This window comes from Mirounga leonina, unplaced genomic scaffold (genome assembly GCF_011800145.1).
Source record: "Mirounga leonina isolate KUSES-001 unplaced genomic scaffold, KU_Mleo_1.0 Mir_165, whole genome shotgun sequence".
In the NCBI taxonomy this organism is placed as follows: Eukaryota; Metazoa; Chordata; class Mammalia; order Carnivora; family Phocidae; genus Mirounga; species Mirounga leonina.
The window spans coordinates 82,045,617-82,063,992 of record NW_023270415.1 but is presented as its reverse complement, the minus strand read 5'-3'; the positions used below and the strand labels follow the sequence as shown (position 1 = coordinate 82,063,992).

Below are 18,376 nucleotides of genomic sequence, written 5' to 3'. Positions count from 1 at the left end.
GAAGGAAGGAAGGAAGGAAGGAAGGAAGGAAGGAAGGAAGGAAGGAATACTATGGAGGTGAGGCTGAGCTCTTTTTGTTGAGTCCCATCAGTTTGCCCCCACAGTGGAGATGTTTATTTTGATTACTTAATTAAGGTGAATTGCCCAGGATTTTCACTGTTAGGTTACTCTTTTTCTCTTTGTATTTAGTAAATGTTTTATGGGGAAATACTTTGAGATCATGTAAATAGTCCATTCCTCGTCCACCTTTCACTCATTAGTTTTTGCATGTAGTTTTTAATTATTGTAGGAGAGAAAGCTTTCTCTTTACCTATTTTTGTTCATTTATTTGTTTATGTCAATGAAGACTCATGGAGTCTTATTTATTAGTGTTTTTAAAGTTAATTTATTGAAGTAATCTCCACACCCAGTGTGGAGCTCGAACTCATGACCCCGAGATCAAGAGTCACTCGCACATCCAATCCAGCCAGGTGCCCCTCATGGAGTCTTACTTTATTCAAAGAAATAAAACACTTTACTCTCATTATTGTGATCCAAAATTTGGCCATTGGAAGGACCTTCAAGGATGGTCCTGTGTATTATTTATTTTATTTTTTAAGATTTTACTTATTTGAGAGAGGGAGAAGAGTGCAACTCGGAGAAGGGGTCAGGGAGGAGGGGAGAAAGAGGAGAGGGAGAGAGAATCTGAAACAGACTCCGTGCTGAGCATGGAGCCTGATGGCAGGGCTCAGTCAAACCACTGAGAGATCATGACCCCAACAGAAACTAAGAGTTGGGTGCTCAACCGACTGAGCCACCCAGGCGCCCCTCCTGTGGTATTATTTAAAATAGCTTTATTGAGGTGTGCCTGGGTGGCTCAGGTGGTTAAGCATCTGCCTTCGGCTCGGGTCATGATCCCGGGGTCCTGGGATCCAGTCCTGCATCAGGCTCCCTGCTCAGCCGGGAGCCTGCTTCTCCCTCTGCCTGCCGCTCCCCCTGCTTGTGCTCTCGCACGCTCTCTCTTTCTGTCAAATAAATAAAATCTTAAAAGAAATAACTTTAGGGGCGCCTGCGTGGCTTAGTCGTTAAGCGTCTGCCTTCGGCTCAGGTCATGATCCCAGGGTCCTGGGATCGAGCCCCGCATCGGGCTCCCTGCTCCGCGGGAAGCCTGCTTCTCCCTCTCCCACTCCCCCTGCTTGAATTCCCTCTCTCACTGTGTCTCTCTCTCTGTCAAATTAATAAAAAAAAATAATAACTCTATTGAGATGTAACCCATATACCATCCAAATCATCCATTTAAATTCAATGTTTTTTGGTATATTACATGATTAATTTTGTAAACGGTAGTAAAATGTATATAACAAAATTGGCCATTTAAACCATTTTTTTAAGTACGCTTTACGCCCAAGATGGGACTTGAACTCATGACCCCAAGATCAAGAGTCGTATGCTTCACCAACTGAGCCAGCCAAGGCACCTAAACCAGTTTTAAGTGTTGCATTTCTCCCTCTCTCCTCCCTCCAATGACCTCTAATCTACTTTCTAAATAGATGTCTCTCTTCTAGGAACCTCAACGGTACACCTTGTGTAGCTACGACGACGTCAAAACCAAGGAGTGTGTGTAATTTTATGCCACTTTACCACCTGTGGAGACTCATGGAACCAATGCGGCTGTCAAAATAGGGAGCGGTGTCATCGCCACGAAGACCTCCTTGTGCCGCGCGAGCTCCCAGCCTAGCCCCGGGGAAGCACAAACCTGTTCTTCCTCTGTAACTCTGTCACTTCTCGAGTGTGACGGAAATGGAATCACACCGCAGATGACCCCTGGAGGTCGTCACGCGTGTCACACGTTTCATTTTTATGGCCACGGAGTACCCCGTGGTGTGCACCTGCCAGTGGGGTGGCCATTTGCCTGTTGAAGGACCTTTGTGTCATTTCCAGGCTGCGGCTATTACAAATAAAGCTGCTGTAAAACATGGTGTCCGGGTTTTTGTACAGACACGGATCTTCATTCCTCTGGGATAAATGCTGAGTTGTAGGTATGGCTGCTGGATTGTAGGTCCTGGTATGTTCAGTTTTCGAGAAACTGCTGAATGGTTTTCCAGAGTGTGCGGACCATTTTGCGTTCCCACAAGCAAGTATTGAGATCCAGTTGCTCCGAATATTCACCAGCATTTGGTGATGTCAACTCTTTTTATTTTAGGTATTAATTTGCGTTTCTCTAATGGCTAGTGATGTGGAGCATCTCCTCTTTGGTGAAATGTCTGCTTCTTTTGTCCATTTTCTAGTGGGATTGTTTGGTTTCTACCATTAATTTTGAAAGCTATTTTTTTTTTTCATTCTAGCTGGATGTTCTTTGTGGACAGGCCATTTGCAGGCATTTTCTCCTGGTCGTGGCTTGTCTTTCCATCCTGCTAACAGGGCCTTTCACAGAGCAGAAGGTTTAAAATTTGATAAAGTCCAACTTTCTGATTTCTTTCATATATGGCGTTTTGAGCATCATGTCTGAGAATACTTCATCAGTTGCTCGTCCAGAAGATCTTTTATATTTCCTTCTCAATTTTTCCTAGTTTTACATTTAAATATACAATTCACTTTGAGGTTTGTCCCTAATTTTATGGTCTCTTTTGCCATAAATTTTTAAGATTTTATTTATTTGAGAGAGAGAGAGAGGGAAAGCATGAGCAGGGGGGAGGGGCAAAGGGAGAGGGAGAAGCAGGCTCCCCGCTGAGCAGGAAGCCCAATGCGGGACTCAATCCCAGGACCCTGGGACCATGACCCAAGTGGAAGGCAGACGCCTAACCGACGAGGCCACCTAGGTGCCCTTTGCCATAATTTTTTTTTTTTAATCTGCAAATATGTCTATCTTTTCCTTCTGAGTATTCTGAGTGAATATTTTTCTAAATTACCTTTTGATATATTTATAGTTTTAGTTTCTACATTGCAATCTTCAAATCATCTGAACATTACTTTTGTAAATGATGTAAGAAAGGGGTCTAGGGACCCTGGGTGGATCAGTTGGTTAAGCGTATGCTTTCAGCTCAGAGGGGAGCCTGCTTCTTCTGCCTCTGCCCCTCCCCTTGCTTGTGCTCTCTCTACCAAATAAAATCTTTAAAAAAAAAAGGGAGTGTCTGGCTTTGTTTTTTTTTTTTTTTTTTTTTAAAGATTTTATTTATTTGAGAGAGAGAATGAGAGAAAGCACATGAGAGGGGGGAGGGTCAGAGGGAGAAGCAGACTCCCCGCTGAGCAGGGAGCCCGATGCGGGACTCGATCCCGGGACTCCAGGATCATGACCTGAGCTGAAGGCAGTCGCCCAACCAACTGAGCCACCCAGGCGCCCTGGCTTTGTTTTCTATCTACATAATCTGTACTAGGCATTATTCCTAAGTGTGTTAGATGTAAAGTTCATTTAATTCTGACAGCAGTCCTGCACAGCCTCTGAGCATCATCATCCCCACTTCATACATGGGAAACCAAGGCTCAGAGAACTGGGTAACTCATTAAGGCCATTCGGTTAGGAAGTGAAGGGAATACATGTATTTGTGATTTTGATTTCTTCTACAGTGAAAATTCCATTCCAGTTTTTTGTACATTTTTTTCTGTTGGGTTGTGTGATTTTTTTAATTGTTATTGATTCGTTGAAGTTCTTTATGTATTTTTTTAAAAACTTTATTTTTATTTATTTGACAGAGAGAGACACAGCGAGAGAGGGAACACAAGCAGAGGGAGTGGGAGAGGGAGGAGCAGGCTACCCACTGAGCAGGGAGCCCGATGTGGGACTCAATCCCAGGACCCTGGGATCATGACCTGAGCTGAAGGCAGACGCTTAACGACTGAGCCACCCAGGCGCCCTCTTTGTGTATTTTGGAGATGAGTTGTTTATAGTTACATGTATTACAGATATCTCCTCTCTGGCCTTTTTATTCTCTGAATGGTATAGATGAATAGATTTCTTAATTTTAAGATAATTATATATTAATATGTATTAACATATAGTTTCCCTTTATAATTAGTGGGTTTTTAAAACTTGTTTAAATTTGCCCCACTTTCTCATGTTGATATTTTTTATTTTTATTTTTATTTATTTTTTATTTTTTAAAGATTTTATTTATTTATTTGAGAGAGAGAATGAGAGAAAGCACATGAGAGGGGGGAGGGTCAGAGGGAGAAGCAGACTCCCCACCGAGCAGGGAGCCCGATGCGGGACTCGATCCCGGGACTCCAGGATCATGACCTGAGCCGAAGGCAGTCGCTTAACCAACTGAGCCACCCAGGCGCCCCCTCATGTTGATATTTTTTAAATATATTTTTATCTATTTTTAATTTACTTTTATTTAAGTAAACTCTATGCCCAACATGGGGCTTGAACTCACGACCTTGAGATCAAGATTCACACACTCCACCGACTTAGCCAGCTAGGTGCCCCTCTGATGTTGGTAATTTTAAAAGAATTTATTGCTTTTATAATTTAAAGGAAACACCTGTAGAAGCAGACTACTATCGGCCCCACAGTCCTTGTTTTAGCAGGCACGGATCCTTTTATACAAATGTCATGTCTTTGGTTCTCCAGACCTGGCAATTCTTGCCCTACTTGGCCTAGGAAATGGCCACCCTCTCCACAGCCCCTCAACAAGAGCCCCGGCACAGTTTGGGGGTTGTGGGGAAGGTATGGGAGACAAATTCTATCCAGAACACCACTGAGAAAAAAACTTCTAAAGTCGGAGGCTGAACACATTCAGAGGGAAGAAACTGCTATTCAACGACCCAAAAGGAGGATGTAAAAGCTAGAACAGCCCTTCACAAAGGCAGACCCGGGGCACCTGGGCAGCGCAGTCAGTCAAGCATCCGACTCTTGGTTTCTCTGCTCAGGTTGTGATCGCAGGGTCATGGGATCGAGCCCCATGTTGGACTCTGGGCTCGGGGCAGAGTCTGCTACAGATTCTTTCTCCCTCTCCCTCTGCCCCTCCCACTTGTGCTCTCTCTAATAAATAGATAAATCTTTAAGAAACAAAACAAAGGCAGACCTAATAGCAAGTGCACACATGTGCCGTGTGCCCCACAAGCTGTGGGACCAGTGCCCTGGGAGGTCCCGACAGCTCAGAAAGAAGCCAAGGCCCTCTGAGACCCTGCACTTCACATATAAGTTCGGTGGCAATTTTTAGATAGAAGGGTCCAAAGGATGCTGCCCCTTTATTGCTTCTTGAATAAAGCACATGGGACTCCATCAATTCTTCTCCCTTCCAGCCAAGGGTAGACTCTGGTTTGAAGTCTGCAGGCCCCCCACCCCACTCAATACACAGATAAACACACACGTATGTGTGTGTGTGGCCTAGACCCTCCCAGTCCCTCCATGCTTGGCCACTCACTGGCCCAGGAGTCCCCACTCCCATCTTGACCCCAGTAATTTACTGATAAACACAGGCTGAGTGCCTGAGCAGGACATGCCCACGCAATGGGTCCGGCTCCTGGCAGGCAGACCCACTCCCACCAGGAATGCTGCTCCACCAAGGGCTGACCATGCCAGACTCCACCATGCCCCCCCCGCTCCTGCCTTGCAACTGCCACTGGCAGATTCATCCACCATCGAGACTGCTCTGCTCAAACTTGCAGCCCCCAAAGATGAAGGTGGCACCCTTTTTCCTGGCCATGACCTCTGGACTTTATTTCCAGGGGAGAACAGCTGACTGGAGAGCCACATCTCGACTCCATGCTGGAGGGAAGAAGAGACTGGGGCCACCAGCCTGGTCAGCTGTAGCTGTCAGGGTCTGTATAATCTGGCAGAAAGTAGCGCTGCAAGGTGGGTTGCAGGAGCCGTGGGGGCAGCGGACGGGCAGGCCTGGGCCAGTCCGGGGGGAAAGGCTGAACTTCTACCCTCGGCAGCGGCAGCTTCAGCATCCGGATGGAGCCACTGAGGGTACGGCCCACCCAGAGCTGGGACCGCATCCAGCCTGCGGGCCAGCAGGTCAGTGAGGTCTCAGGGTGGGGTCGATGCCCACTGGGACCCCGGCTAAGGTGGAGGTAGGTGTCGGGGCCCAGTTCTACCCCTGTCCCCACTCACCCCTCAGTCTCATCGGAGACCTCTGGACCTTGGCCTCCTGAAGCCGGAGGATGGGATAGTGCCTGGAGGGGTAAGGAGTAGGTTTGGCCCAGCCAGCCCCTCAGCTGCCCCGCACAGGCCCCGTCCCAGCCTGGGGGCCCCCTCACCAGTGATCCCGGGGCTGGGGCAGTACGGTGTTGGACTCGGGTGGGCACGGGCTCAGGCGCAGTCTCTCGAGCTCCTCCCGTGGGAGACCTTGCTGCCGTGCTCGCTGCTGTTCGCAGAAGAAGTTGAGCGCGTCGATCGGCCCCAGGTCCAGCATCTGTGACCGGGACCAGTCCGTCTGCTCCAGCAGCAGTGGGTCCCCCTGCAGCGCGGCCGGTGCTGAGGAGCGCAGGTGGACCTCGGAGGGGCAGAAGTGCAGCAGCGCCTCGGACAGCGCGCGTCTGGTCCGCTGGAGGCGCGCTGGTGAAGGCATCGGCTTGGCTCCAGACTCAAGGACAGCCAAGTTCAGCTCCCCGGGTGAGGGTACCCGGGAACGGACTGAGGGTGTCCCTGAGACATGAGGTGACCCAGCGAGCCCTGAAATCCGCGACAGGGTCTCCTTGGGAGGAGATGGAAACACCGAGGTCTGGGAGACCTTGGGCAGCATCTCGGACAACTTGGCCACGGAAGGCTGCAAGTGCTCCGTCTGTGGAGGAAGCAGCCGGTGGACAGTGCCCCCAAGCCCAGGGCAGAGGCTGCCCCTGGCCCCAAGCTTGAGATCTGGCTGCAGACTCCTTCCTGGGGAGGAGCAGGATGATCCCCAGAAATGGGGGGTTGGGGGACAGGAGAGGACCCCTGAGGCACAGATGCAGAGCAAGGCAAAGAGCCGGCCAGCCTCACCTGGATCCCCCGCCCCTCCCCTCAAAGACCTGGGGAAAGCCTGGGCGGGGGGCGGGGTGGGGGGGGGGCAAGACAGGAGGCTCCACTGCAAGCAGCCTGCCCCACCCCTGCCCCCCAGGACCTGCAACCTCTGGATCATTTCCTCCAGCTTCTGGCAGCAGCATTTGCGCAGGGCAGCCTTGGAGTCAGCGTCCGGGCCCTGGACCCAGGTCATCATCTCCCTGAACAGGAAGCCCTGCGGGTCCTGAAGGCCTAGCCCGTCCAGCAGCTTCCTGAGCTCGGGCCTGGGACAGGTGTGAGCAGCTGATCCAGAGGCCTCTCCGCCCCCCACCCGCCCCCACTAGCGGGGAGGACGAGTAGGGAGCAAGACTCACCGGCGGGAGGCAGGCGAGTAGAGGAAGTAGGACATGAGCTCCAGCACCACCTCGCGGGACTCCAGGGAGCAGGCCAGGAGGAGCTGCAGCGCCAGCATCACGAACTGCTTCTGCGTCTGGTCCTGGGCGTACAGGAGCCAAGCGCGTCGAGTGGGGAGCGCGAGGTCCCGGGCAGGCCCGTGGGGCGGGGCTAGGGGCGGGGCTAGCGGTGCACCTCGAGGCTGGGGGGCTGGTCCAGGTTGAGCTGGCGCACGAGGACGCCCTGCAGCTGATTACGAAGGTCTCCGCTCAAGTCGGGCAGCAGCCTCAGCAGCGCTTTCAGGATGTGCACGCAGTCTGCCCAAGAGGCCTCGTACAGCAGGTCCACGAACAGGGAAGCCAGGCCCTCCACCGTGCTCACCTCGGGGTAGGCCTGCGGGTACCGCGTGCTGAGGCCCTGCCTGCCCGCCCCCCGCCGCCAGCTTGGGCTTCCCAGGTGCCCGAGACCCCCGAACCTCCAAGGTGAAGATGGGGAACAGCTTTTTGAACCAGTTCTGGCCGACGAAAAAGTGCAGGAACCTGGGCAGATGCCCGTAGCGCTCTTCCCAGAGCGAGTGCCCATAGGGGTGCCAGGGGTGGCGAAAGCAGGTCTCGGTCCTGGTGGCGGTGCGAGAGTGCGCGCGCTTCGGGGTCAAATACTCGGAGTTCTGCGGGGGCGGCAGCAGCTGCAGGCCCCTCCTCTCCGCCCCGCGCCGCCCTCGGCAGCCCAGCCCCCAGCAGGTGCCTACCTGAGCCTCCGTCTCCTCGGACTCGGAGAGCTGCGTAGGTGGGCTCAGGGTCTCTGAGGACCAGTCCACATACCGGTGCTCCTCCTCCTCCTCCTCCTCTTCCCCCAACCACCGGGTCAGCTTCTGCTGCCACCTGGCCGCGCACCGCCTGATGCGCCGCGGCAGCCACAGGTCGTCCTGGCGCCTTCCTGGCTGCACAGGGGAGAGCCCAGGCGGTCGCTGGCACGCTGCACTGCGGGGACCGCAGGCCCCTTCCTGCAGAGCCCGAGGGCGAGGCCCCCCAGGTCCCCCTTGCCTTGCTTCTGCGGCTGGTGAGCTGGGCGAGGGCTCCGAGGCCGCTGACCTCCCAGTGAAGCCCCATCTGCTGCAGCACCACCGAGTTGGGCACGCTGCCCGGGAAGCTGACGGGCCGCTGCAAGTCCTGGGGTGGCACACAGCATGGGGGCTGAGACCTGCACGCCACCCCACCCCAGAGACCACCTGGCAGAGCGGCCCCAGCGCCAGCGCCAGCCCGCCTGCCGGGCCTCACACCCCTGTCCAAGCGAACGTGGGTTAAACCTCTGAACATCAGAGACTATTTGGGAACTAAAACTTCATCCCGTTTTTGAAAGAGGAATTATATGGAACTGCGCCAAGACTGAACATAGGACTGCTGCCCCTGCATTCTTGACAAAAAAAAAAGTGGACACTCTGCAGGGCCCCTGGCGGGCTCAGTCCGTGGAGCACACAACTCCTGATCTTGGGGTTGTGGGTTCGAGCCCCACATTGGGTGTAGAGATTGCTTAAAAGTAAAATCCTAAAAAAAAGAAAGAAAGAAAGAAAAAAGTGGACACTCTGCAAAAGCGATTTTTCCTGTAACCAAACTAAAGTACTCAGAAAACCAGCGAAGTGTACAATTTAATTACATTTTCCCATCGTAACTGGTGTAAGTTTCCTAGTGCTCCTGCAACTTGCCAAGACAGTCACCTGGCTTTTACTGCTCAGCAAGATTCGATCTGGGTTGCGACCAAATCTGTGCTCCCCAAACTGCAATTCTAAGATCCCAATTGCTTTTGTTTTATTTCAGTTCTGCCTCTTTTCTCAGTCGACACCCAAAACACACAGGCAAAAAAACCCTTTAGAAATCAGACGGAAGGGCAGTCAGTGAGACATCAGCTGTGATGACTGAGGAGGAAGTCTGGGCAGCTGCTGGCCTCTGGGGAACCCTGACACCCCCACACGCTCTCCACAGGACTGGGGCCTCAGCCCTGGAACAGGGATGTCTATAAGGAGCATGGGGGTCGGTGGTAGGAACATGGAGGGGGGCGTCGAGAGTCTGGGTAGACGGTGCAGCTATGGGAAGGATCAGCACCCACCTGGGCAGCTGACAGTGCCAGAAGGTGCTTGGAGAGAGGCTTATCTGGTGTCTGGGGTGGGAAAGGTTGGGAAGGTGGTGGATTGCAAGGGGCCAGCTCCTGTTGACTTCACTCCTCTAAAGGGAAAGGACTCTGGTCTTCCCAAGTCCGTACAGCACCCACCCAGCCCTTGAACTGGGGAGGAGGTGTGTGGGCACCATCAGCTGGCACCAGCTCTGGCTCGGCCTGGTGTCTCCCCCAGGAAGCTCTGGCTCTCTGGCAGCTGGTCCCCAGAGAATAGGGCTGGCCAGGAGGTGGGTGGAAGGCTGTGGGCGGGCATGGCTCTCAGGTCAGATTTCAGCACAAGATTTGCAGCAAAGGGACGATGGGGGACATAAAAAGGTTGCCCCCGGGAGGGAGGTGCCTCTAGGAAGAGCGAGGGGCTCTCACCTTGTAGGGCCGAATGGTGGCAGGAAAGAAGCCTCGAAAGTTGGAAAGAGGCTCCTTGGGCCGCCTCTTCATCAAGAGGGGGACCTGGGGACAGGAGAAGGGCTCAGAGCCAAGCATGGACCCTCAGTGCCCCTGCAGCCCTGCTCTTGGGTAGGCAGCACCCCCTGCCCAGCACCCCCTGTGTTGTAGGTGGAGGGCCGGTGGGCCTGGGACCACAGGCTTCTCCCCTTGGAGTCGCTCCAAATGCAGCTGCAGGTCCAGACTGAGGCCCAGGTTACTGCTCAGGGAGGAACGGGCCAGCAGCTGGGGTGAGGGAGACGTTTGTCACTGGGTGGCCACAGGGTCATGGGGTCGGGGCAGAGGTGGGAGGAGTGGGAGGCCTTGCCTGGGATGCCTTGCTGTGCACCCCCCGGTGTATGGGTGGGATAGGCAAGGGGACTCGGGGAGGGTGGGCAAAGTGCTGGCCCACGGCTCCCGGGTCCTGTCGGGGGAGGGCTGCGGGCACTGTCGGGACTTCAGTGCAGACTCTGGCCTTCCAAAGACAGTTGGCAGCTCTGTGTAAGGTACACACATCCCAGGTCTCTCTCTCCATGGTGAGGGTCACGGTACTCCACCGCTGGAACTCTCTTCCAGAAGGCACGTCCTAGGAGGGATGCAGGGGAGATGGGCAGTGTCGGAGGCCCTGGGCGAAGAGAGGGGCTGGAGTCAAGGCTGAGGCTGGGGGAGGCTTCACACCCACCAGCAAGCCAGGGCCATAGATCAGGTGCAAGTAGTTGTCAAACGCCTCCTGCCGCTCGTGCCAGGAGGGTGGGGGCTGGGCTGCCGGGACCACCAGCCCCAGACTCAGCTGCTGAAGGTCTTGATCCCGCGCAACTAGGGCTTCCAAGTCCTGGGGGAGGGGTCAGGGGTCAGCACACTCCTCCTTCAGTCTTGCCATCTGCTTCCCAGACAACCACAGGGACCCCAGGCCTATCCCAAGGACCGAACAGGAGTGGCCTGGGCCTGGGCCAGGTGCAGGGTTGGGGCTTTGGGGTGGTGAGGGGTCAGGACCCATCCCACCTCCTCCAACACTGGCTGCTGAGGTGTTGCCGTCTGGCGATGGATGAAAGACGAGTCTGTGCTGCAGACAAGGATGCGCACAGGTGGGACACTGGTGTCATCACTGGTGGGATTGGGCAGATGCTGGGACAAGGACCTGGGGGTGGGGGTGGCCAGGCCTCTGGCAGGAGGAGGTATGCCAGGGCTGGGATCGGGGATTGGGGTGGCCTAAGTGGCCTGAGAGCTCTGGGGCCTTGTGCTGGGTCACACAGCCAGGCCTGACTCAGGGGAGCTGGGCAGGGGCCTCCAGGACAGCTCAGCTGGGCCTGCCAGCAGACCTAAGACTGGCCACCCCATGGAGGTTGGCGAGCCTCTGCAGCTGGGCTGAGGTCAGCGACTCCTGGCTGGTCAGTGGTAGTGGAGGGTCATGCACCACATCAGGGACCTTCTGGCACAGGTTCTGCACAGGAGAAGGGAACCTATAGCCCTGGCCTCAGGAGGCTTGTCCACCCACAGGAACCCCCCCCCCCCCCCAATCCTGTGTTCACTGTGTACCTTAACCAGGTAGGATGTGGGCAGGTAGAGCTTATGAGACACCAGGCAGAGTCGGGAGCCCAGAGCCAACACCAGGTCCCCACTGTTGCTGCTGAAGGTCAGGCCCTGAGGGGCACCATTCAGCTGCAGGAGCCTGGAGGGGTGTGGAGGGCCAGGGTCCAGCCTTGTGCCACAAAGTAGGAAGCCCGAGCAGGGGCAAGGCCCTGTTCCCCTGTCCAGCCTCTCGGCTCTGGCGGGGGTAGAGGTAGGAGAGCCCGCGCGCCGCCCATGCGCTCCCAACCGCTCCCTCCCTCCTTCCCAGCCCCAGCCCACCGCAGCAGGCGGTTCTCTGCCGTCCAGATGCGGACGGTGCAGTCCAGGCTGGAGCAGGCATACAGCTCGAGCGTGGGACAGCAGCACAGGCCTGCGGGACAAGGCTCGGGTGAGGGCCCAGGGCCAGGCGGCGCCTCGGGCTTTACTTCTGCCCTGCCCCCTCACCAGTGATGTGGTCCGTGGGGTCATCCTGGGGCCGGTGCTCACAGCGGGGGCTGTCGCCCGGGCCGAACTGCACCAAGCCGTAGGTGGCGCTGTCCGGATCCTCAAAGCCCGCAGTGATCCGCTTGCCGAGCGCACAGAGCCCCACGGCAGGGCGGCCGCAGGAGAAGGTGCGCAGCAGGCTCAGGCTGTCCTCCGCATAGGGGTAGACGCGCCACATCTTCACTGTCGAGTCTCCGCCTGCAGGGGCGGGAGCCAGGGCTGGGCCTTTGTGGGGCAGCGAAGGGATTCCCAGGCCCTCTGCGGGGGGAGGGGAGATACGGACCGGAGGTCACGATGCTGTTCCAGGTAGACGCTATGGCAGTGACGGGGCCCGGGCTGTGTGCCTCGGTTTGGAAGACGGTCTTCGACCCGCGCCACTCCAGGACTGACAGGGTGCCATCCGTGTGCCCCACGACGGGCAGGTACCTGCGCAGGACATCCGCCCGTGGGCTCGGGCACCGTCGCCCCGCCCACCGTGCGGCTCCGGTACCCACCGGTTCTTGTCCTTGCGGGCCCGGGCCGCGTCGCTCGGGCGCGGCTCCCCCCCGTGCCGGCACACGGTCTCCCAGCCGGCCACCGCGCTGCCGGGGTCTGGGAGGTGGCTGTAGAGGTGCAGGCAGCAGGGCCTGGGCGCGGGCGCGGGCGGCGGGCACACGCGGTGCAGCACGCGCATGGGGCAGCGCGCCGCGCTGGCACACACCAGGTGGCCGGCGCGTGTCAGCAGCCACAGTGCTTCGCGCGGCAGGCAATAAAGCACTGAGGCCGCGCAGTCATCGGGCTCGAGCAGCAGCGCGCTCACGGTGCGCCCGGTGGCGACCGACACCAGGTAGACCGAGCCGTCGGCGCAGGCGCACACGAGGCGCACCGGCAGGAGGGGGTGCGGGGGCGCGGGCAGCGCGGGCACCACCTGCACGTGAAGCACTGGCGCAGAGAGCTGCGCCAGCGGCGAGTAGAGCTCGCGAAGGCGCCACAGCTCCACGCTGCTGGCGCTCAGGGAGAGCACCGGCCAGCTGGGGCCAGCGGGCGCCAGCAGGCGGTTCACGCGCCCGGACGCCACGTCTCGGCCCCAGCAGTTCAGCGCCACCTCGCCCACCTGGGCCGCCGCCTGCAGGTCCCAGGTGCGCAGCGTCCCGTCCTGCGAGGCCGACAGCACCAGGGACGTGTTCGGGAGCACGGCCAGAGCTGTCACTGGGCCTGTGGGAGGGACTTGGGTCACTCGGGCTCCCCCGGGGGCTGGGGCAGGGGAGCCGTCAGCCCGGGGTGCAGCCAGTGCAGAGAAGCTTGGCCAGAGCCCAGAGCTCTTTCCCGTGGGCCGTGCACAGGGTGGAGAGAGAACGGGCCTCGAGGGCGGCATGGCATGGCGCACCTGTGTGGCCCATGAACACCATCCGGATCCGCCAGTCAGCCTCCCACACCTTCACCGTGCTGTCGCGAGAGGCTGTCACCATGGCCTCTGCCTCTAGGCAGTAGGCCAAGTCCAAGATAGCGCTGAAGGGGAGGAGGCGGCCCTGGCAGACTCTGCACCTCCCAGTGTGTGAGCCCCTGTGCCCCTGCCATGACCCGCTTGCCCTCCTGGATTTGCCTCTCCCTACCACCCTCCCTTTCTCCCGGTCCCTAGGCGCCCCCTCACCTTTTGTGCAGGTCCCGGCGCACGTCTACGAGAGCCCAGGTGTGCAGATCAAAGGTGAGCACGGCAGAGCCATAGGCCGCGAAGCAGCGTGGGACTTGGTGGGAATGCAGGGGCCCCAGAGCCAAACGGGTGAGTGTACCTGCAGGGCTTGGTGGCAGCTGCAGAGGTGACCCACACGGCACCAGGCGGCGACCCCCTGAACAGAACTTCCAGAGCACCAGGCGGCCACCCGCCTCTGCCACTAGCATCAGCCCCACGCCGGGCACTGGCAGACAGCAGAGGGGCTCGTGGCCCGGCACCCTGCCCACCCCTGGCTTGCTCAGCCACAGCAGGCTGAGGTCAGGCCTTAGGATGGCCAGCCCCTGGGGGCCCCAACCCACAAAGCGGCTCACAGCGTCCAGCGGGCCCGGCACTGCCACCAGCCCCGTGAGCGCTGCTGGGGCCTGTAGCTTCTCGTAAGCCCATCCGTCCTCTCTGTGCACGTGCAGGTGGCCTGCACCATCGAGCACCACAAAGCGTCTGCCCACTGGGTCCTGGGCCACCGAGCACAGCCCAGCTGCCACTTTGAGGTGGCGCAGCGGCTCCAGCCCATGGGTCAAGCGTGCCACACACAGCTCACCTCTCTTTTCCTGTGGGCCAGGATGGGCAGGCCTGCAGTCAGCTGGGGGGTGGGGGCGGGGGGCTGGAGAGGTAGTGCACCTGCCCAGGGGAGCCAAGGGGGTCCGGGCTGGGGCCGTACGAGGGACACCTAGGGGAAGAGGTGGGCCAGAAGAAGCGTCAGTGCAGGGCCCACAGGCAAGCCCCACCTTTTCCACGAGGTCATGGAGGCCCGCACGTAGGAACAGCCACAGCTGGTGGGCACGGGCACGTGGGGTCATGTTCTGCCACCGCGAGCTGCCGGTAAAAAGCCGTGGGCCTGGCTCCGAAAGCAGCTCTGCAGGTCAGCAGGAGAAGCACTCTCGCCGCGTGGTCTCGGACCCTTACCTCTGGAGGCGTAGGCAGGCCCTCTCTGGACGGCCCTGCTGGGTTACGGGACCACCCAGGGAGTGTGGCGTCGCAGCGGACAGAGCTCGGGCCTGAGCAGGACGTGCCTGCAGCCACGTGGGCATCTGGGGGCGAGGCCAGGCCACCTCACCGTTCTTTTCTTTGAGCAGCCCTGGGTCTGGGATGTCGTAGCTGTCAGCATCATACAGGTCCAGGTCCAGCAGCAGGCTGTCGCCTTCTACTGAGTAGGGGTTGCTCGCGTCTGACCCTTCAGTCTCCATTCTAGCGGCCGCAGGTCCAGGCGGCTCAACGGACCCTAAGACCGTTGCTAGGCTACCAGACGCCGTAGGCCCCGCCTTCGACGCAGACCCCACCCCCAGCACAGCACAGAGCCTAGGTCCCCACTAAGTCACAGAAATTTTTATTGGAAACAAACAGCTGCAGCAAAGTGACACTCAGTGCACACTGCCCAACGGGCGAGGTGGCGGGGGGGGGGGGCGGAGAGGGGTACAGGTGGGCGCCAGGGGCTGGCCAAGCCCAGGGTGGTGACCGCAGGGGCCTGCTGACTGGATCTCAGACCCTTTGGGCTGGAGTGTGCAGGCCCACGCCTGATCCGGCACAAAATACAAAAATAAACTCTGTAGTCCAGCTGTCCCTGCCTTTGTCGGTTCACTGGGACAGGCAGTGGCCTTCCCACCAGGCCCTGTGCTGTCCAGGCCAACCACAACACGGGCAGCCGGAGCCTGTGGGGGTGAGTAGACATCTGTAGGAGGGAGCCAAAGGGCTAGGTGGGCGTGGCCTTGGGCCAGGGGCTGACCCTGGGGCCCCTCGAGTGGGCAGTTCCAGGCACTGGTTGAAGCTGAATGAAGCTGGGGCCTCTGCTCCTCGTCCTCACATACAGATCACCGGGACCCTGGGTAGAAGGTGGCACACAGTAAGCTTAGAGGAGCCAACACCCAGGAGATCAGGCAGAGGGGTGCCCACTCTGTCCCACCCACGCCTGGCTCCAGCGACCGTCACACACCTGTCCTCCTCTATGGTGCTCGTCTCCTCGGGTCCGCCCTCACTGCCTCCACCTCCGCTCTCTTCTTCCTCCTCCTCCTCCTCCTCTCCCAGCTCCATGTCCAGCTCGTTGCCTGCCTCCGAGGGGGTATAGGTGGAACCACTGGGGGAGGTGTGGGAACTGGTCTTAGGACTGCCTATCCCTGGCCAGTTGCTGACCCCAGGGAGAATGTCCAGGGAGGACAAAGTCGGGCAGGGGGGAGGGGGAACAGCTGGGGAAATGGTGTGTGGGCCAAATAGGAGCTAAAGGAAAGGAGGCGGACAGGTGCTAACCTGATGGAGCGGCAGCTGAAGAAGACAATCCGCTTAAGCCGCTTGTTGTAGAAGAAGTAGTTGAAGGACCAGAGGCTGCCATCCTCCCCAAAGGGATCTGAGTCCAAGTCTGGGTTGTAACTGGGGAGCGTGGGGCAAGAAGTGGTATGAAGGCCCACGTGCCACACACGCCCAGGGCCCACCTGCAGGGATGCCAGCCCACCTGTAGATGTCACATTCGGCCAGGCAGATCTCCTCATCTACTGCATTCCATAGCTGTGGCTTCAGGGCCTTGAAGTCTTCCCGTACTGCTGAGAACAGACTGCAGTTGACTGCATTCACCACCTAGGATGGTCACAGTTGGGACTGACTCAGGATGCAGGACAGAGGGCATGAACCGGGCTGAGCCCAGGGGCCACTGCAGGTAGGAAGGACAGTAAGCATAGCTGGGGGGCTGTGGGCCCCTCCCCCCGGCTGACCCTCACCCAGCTGAGGCTGGGTTCCCTGCTGAACTCATGGCTTCGGGCTGTGCTGAAGTCATAGTCAGGCCGGAAGGACTCATTGAGCGTGGCGATCAGGTAGAAGAGGGTCTTGCGGCTGCACTTGTCGCTCAGCGGGCCCTCGTCCTCACCACCTTGGCTCTTGCTCAGTCTGCACGGAGAAAAGCATCAGCCCAGCGCTGCCCTGCACCCCACACCCCACGGTGGGCCGACTCTGCCCCGGCTCACCTGCTGGGGCTGAGGCCTGAGGTCTGGGGTGGAGACAGTGCCTCTAGCACGTGGGGCTGGCCCTCCTGGCAGAACTGCTTAAACATGTGCTTGTCATCTCCTGCCATCTTACACGAGTAGCTCTCGATCCTACAAGGTGCAAGGGGGACCATGGAGCATGCTACCCATCAGGTTCAACTCTGGGCCAGGACATCGTAACCTCTGAGTCCCATGGAGCCCAGGCCTCACCTGCCGATGATGTGGGCATCTCCAGTCTCCACTGTCAGCTGTGAGTTGATGGCCTCGAAGCTCGAGTTCTCCAACAGCTTCATGTCCTTGAGGAAGGGGTTCTGTGCTTGGAGGGGCTAGTGCTGCCTGAGGATGGGAGGCCAGCCCCTGAGTATCTGGCCGCCGAAGCTCAGCCTTTGGCCTCCCTACCCAGTAAGTGGAGCCATTAGAAACAAGCTGGGTCCCTCCTGCAGCTTACTCCTAAACCCTCAGCACTGGCAGGAGAGATAAATTAGATCCTCTTACCTGAGAATGGCAAGCCCAGGCTGCAGCTCAGCCAACCCCCTTCTCCCAGCCCCGATACCTGGGGGCGTACCAGGGATCCTGCTCATGCTAGGGCTCGCTGGTTTATCTCCCAGGACACCGTCCATCTGGACAGAAGAGCCTCACCCACTATGGGGGGGTGGGGTCACTGTGAGCCCGCGAACGCACAGGACTCCTGCAGTACCCCCTAGGGCTAAACTCCTCAGCTAGAGTAAGAACCTGCCCCGGGTTAGGATCCAGCACACCTGGGGCTGGGGCCCTGCGGTCACCTGGACGCAGCACTCTTCCCTGTTCTACAAGGTCTCTAGGAAAGTAGAGAGAAAACCCATAGGCTTCTCCGTTCTTCTCCACAAGTGCGGCTAATTCTTCGGACACCAAGCAACAGAGGCAGGTACCACGACCCCCGAAGGGCACATCGGCCGGCCGCTGGGGCGCTCCAGCGTCAGCCTGGCCGCACCCGCCTCTCCGCCCGGGCTAAGGAAAACCCCAAGCTAGCCGCGGAAAACTACAAGTCCCAGGAGGCCGTGCGTCCCGGGACGCGCACGCGCGCCAGCGCGGAGGCCGCTGGGGGCTGGAGTTCTGGAGGCCCCGACTCGGTGCCCGGGACAGGGCGGACACCTACCTGCTTGCGCGGCGCTCGGTGTGGCCAGGCCGGGCCGGGTCAGGCCGGTTGACGTCGGCGCGGGTAAGAAGGCGGTGAGGGCTCCGGGCAGCGCGAGCTCCTCAGGACCGGAGGGCGGCGCCGCGGCCTCCTTTCGGGCCGCACTGTATCCGGGGGAAGAGGCTCCGCGGCGACGTCCCGTTACTCCCGGCCCTGCCGGCCCTGCCGGGCTGCCACCGCGACATAGCCTCGCCCCTGCACGGCGACCGACTACCGCGACCGACCTGCCCGCCGACCGCCACACAAGGCCCGAACGAGTCAAGGAGCGAGCGAGCGACCTCTGCCTCTCCGAGCCGGACAACAACAAACGTCCGCAAGGCCCGGCCCCCCGCCCCTGAATGGCCCGCTTCAGCCGCCGGGATCGGGAGCTCGGATAGCCATAGGAAGCGTCTCCCGCCACTCACTCCTAGCTTCCACTTCTACTGGCTGCGATGCCTGTCCGTCACTCCTCCAGGGCGTGCGAACCCTCCTCCTTTCCTGCGCTCATTGGTTGAGGCCCCTTGTTCGTCCCGCCCCTGGTGTCAGCCCGCTTTCCCGGGAGTGGCTGGCCGGCCCACGCGAGGTGGGCGGGCCGGGCAGCCCAGCGGGCGGCG

The 18,376-nt window shown here is 58.7% G+C and overlaps 2 protein-coding genes across 3 annotated transcripts; both read right to left on the bottom strand.

Annotated features, from left to right (window-relative positions):
* Nucleotides 1–4,380: 4,380 nt before the first annotated feature.
* WDR97 (WD repeat domain 97) lies at nt 4,381–14,852 on the bottom strand. The gene is made up of 22 exons (XM_035012146.1): nt 14,701–14,852; nt 13,566–14,499; nt 13,302–13,423; nt 12,430–13,129; nt 12,219–12,361; nt 11,897–12,133; nt 11,732–11,822; nt 11,420–11,552; nt 11,203–11,324; nt 10,886–10,946; nt 10,566–10,715; nt 10,212–10,469; nt 9,995–10,129; nt 9,827–9,910; nt 8,338–8,463; nt 8,043–8,234; nt 7,770–7,961; nt 7,490–7,687; nt 7,276–7,397; nt 6,184–7,185; nt 6,038–6,099; nt 4,381–5,927 (listed from the first exon to the last, which is right to left on the bottom strand). Exons 1-22 carry the CDS (start codon nt 14,828–14,830, stop codon nt 5,725–5,727), a joined length of 5,397 nt encoding a protein of 1,798 aa, XP_034868037.1. The 5' UTR covers nt 14,831–14,852; the 3' UTR covers nt 4,381–5,724.
* A 102-nt stretch (nt 14,853–14,954) lies between these two features.
* MAF1 (MAF1 homolog, negative regulator of RNA polymerase III) lies at nt 14,955–18,107 on the bottom strand. 2 transcript variants are annotated; one of them, XM_035012144.1, is made up of 8 exons: nt 17,745–18,107; nt 16,820–16,945; nt 16,592–16,720; nt 16,349–16,514; nt 16,087–16,208; nt 15,885–16,004; nt 15,574–15,714; nt 14,955–15,462 (listed from the first exon to the last, which is right to left on the bottom strand). In XM_035012144.1, exons 2-8 carry the CDS (start codon nt 16,900–16,902, stop codon nt 15,441–15,443), a joined length of 783 nt encoding a protein of 260 aa, XP_034868035.1. In that variant the 5' UTR covers nt 16,903–16,945; nt 17,745–18,107; the 3' UTR covers nt 14,955–15,440. The 2 variants fall into 2 exon arrangements, with proteins under 2 accessions (XP_034868035.1, XP_034868036.1); XM_035012145.1 differs by having other exon boundaries at nt 15,574–15,685.
* Nucleotides 18,108–18,376: the final 269 nt, after the last annotated feature.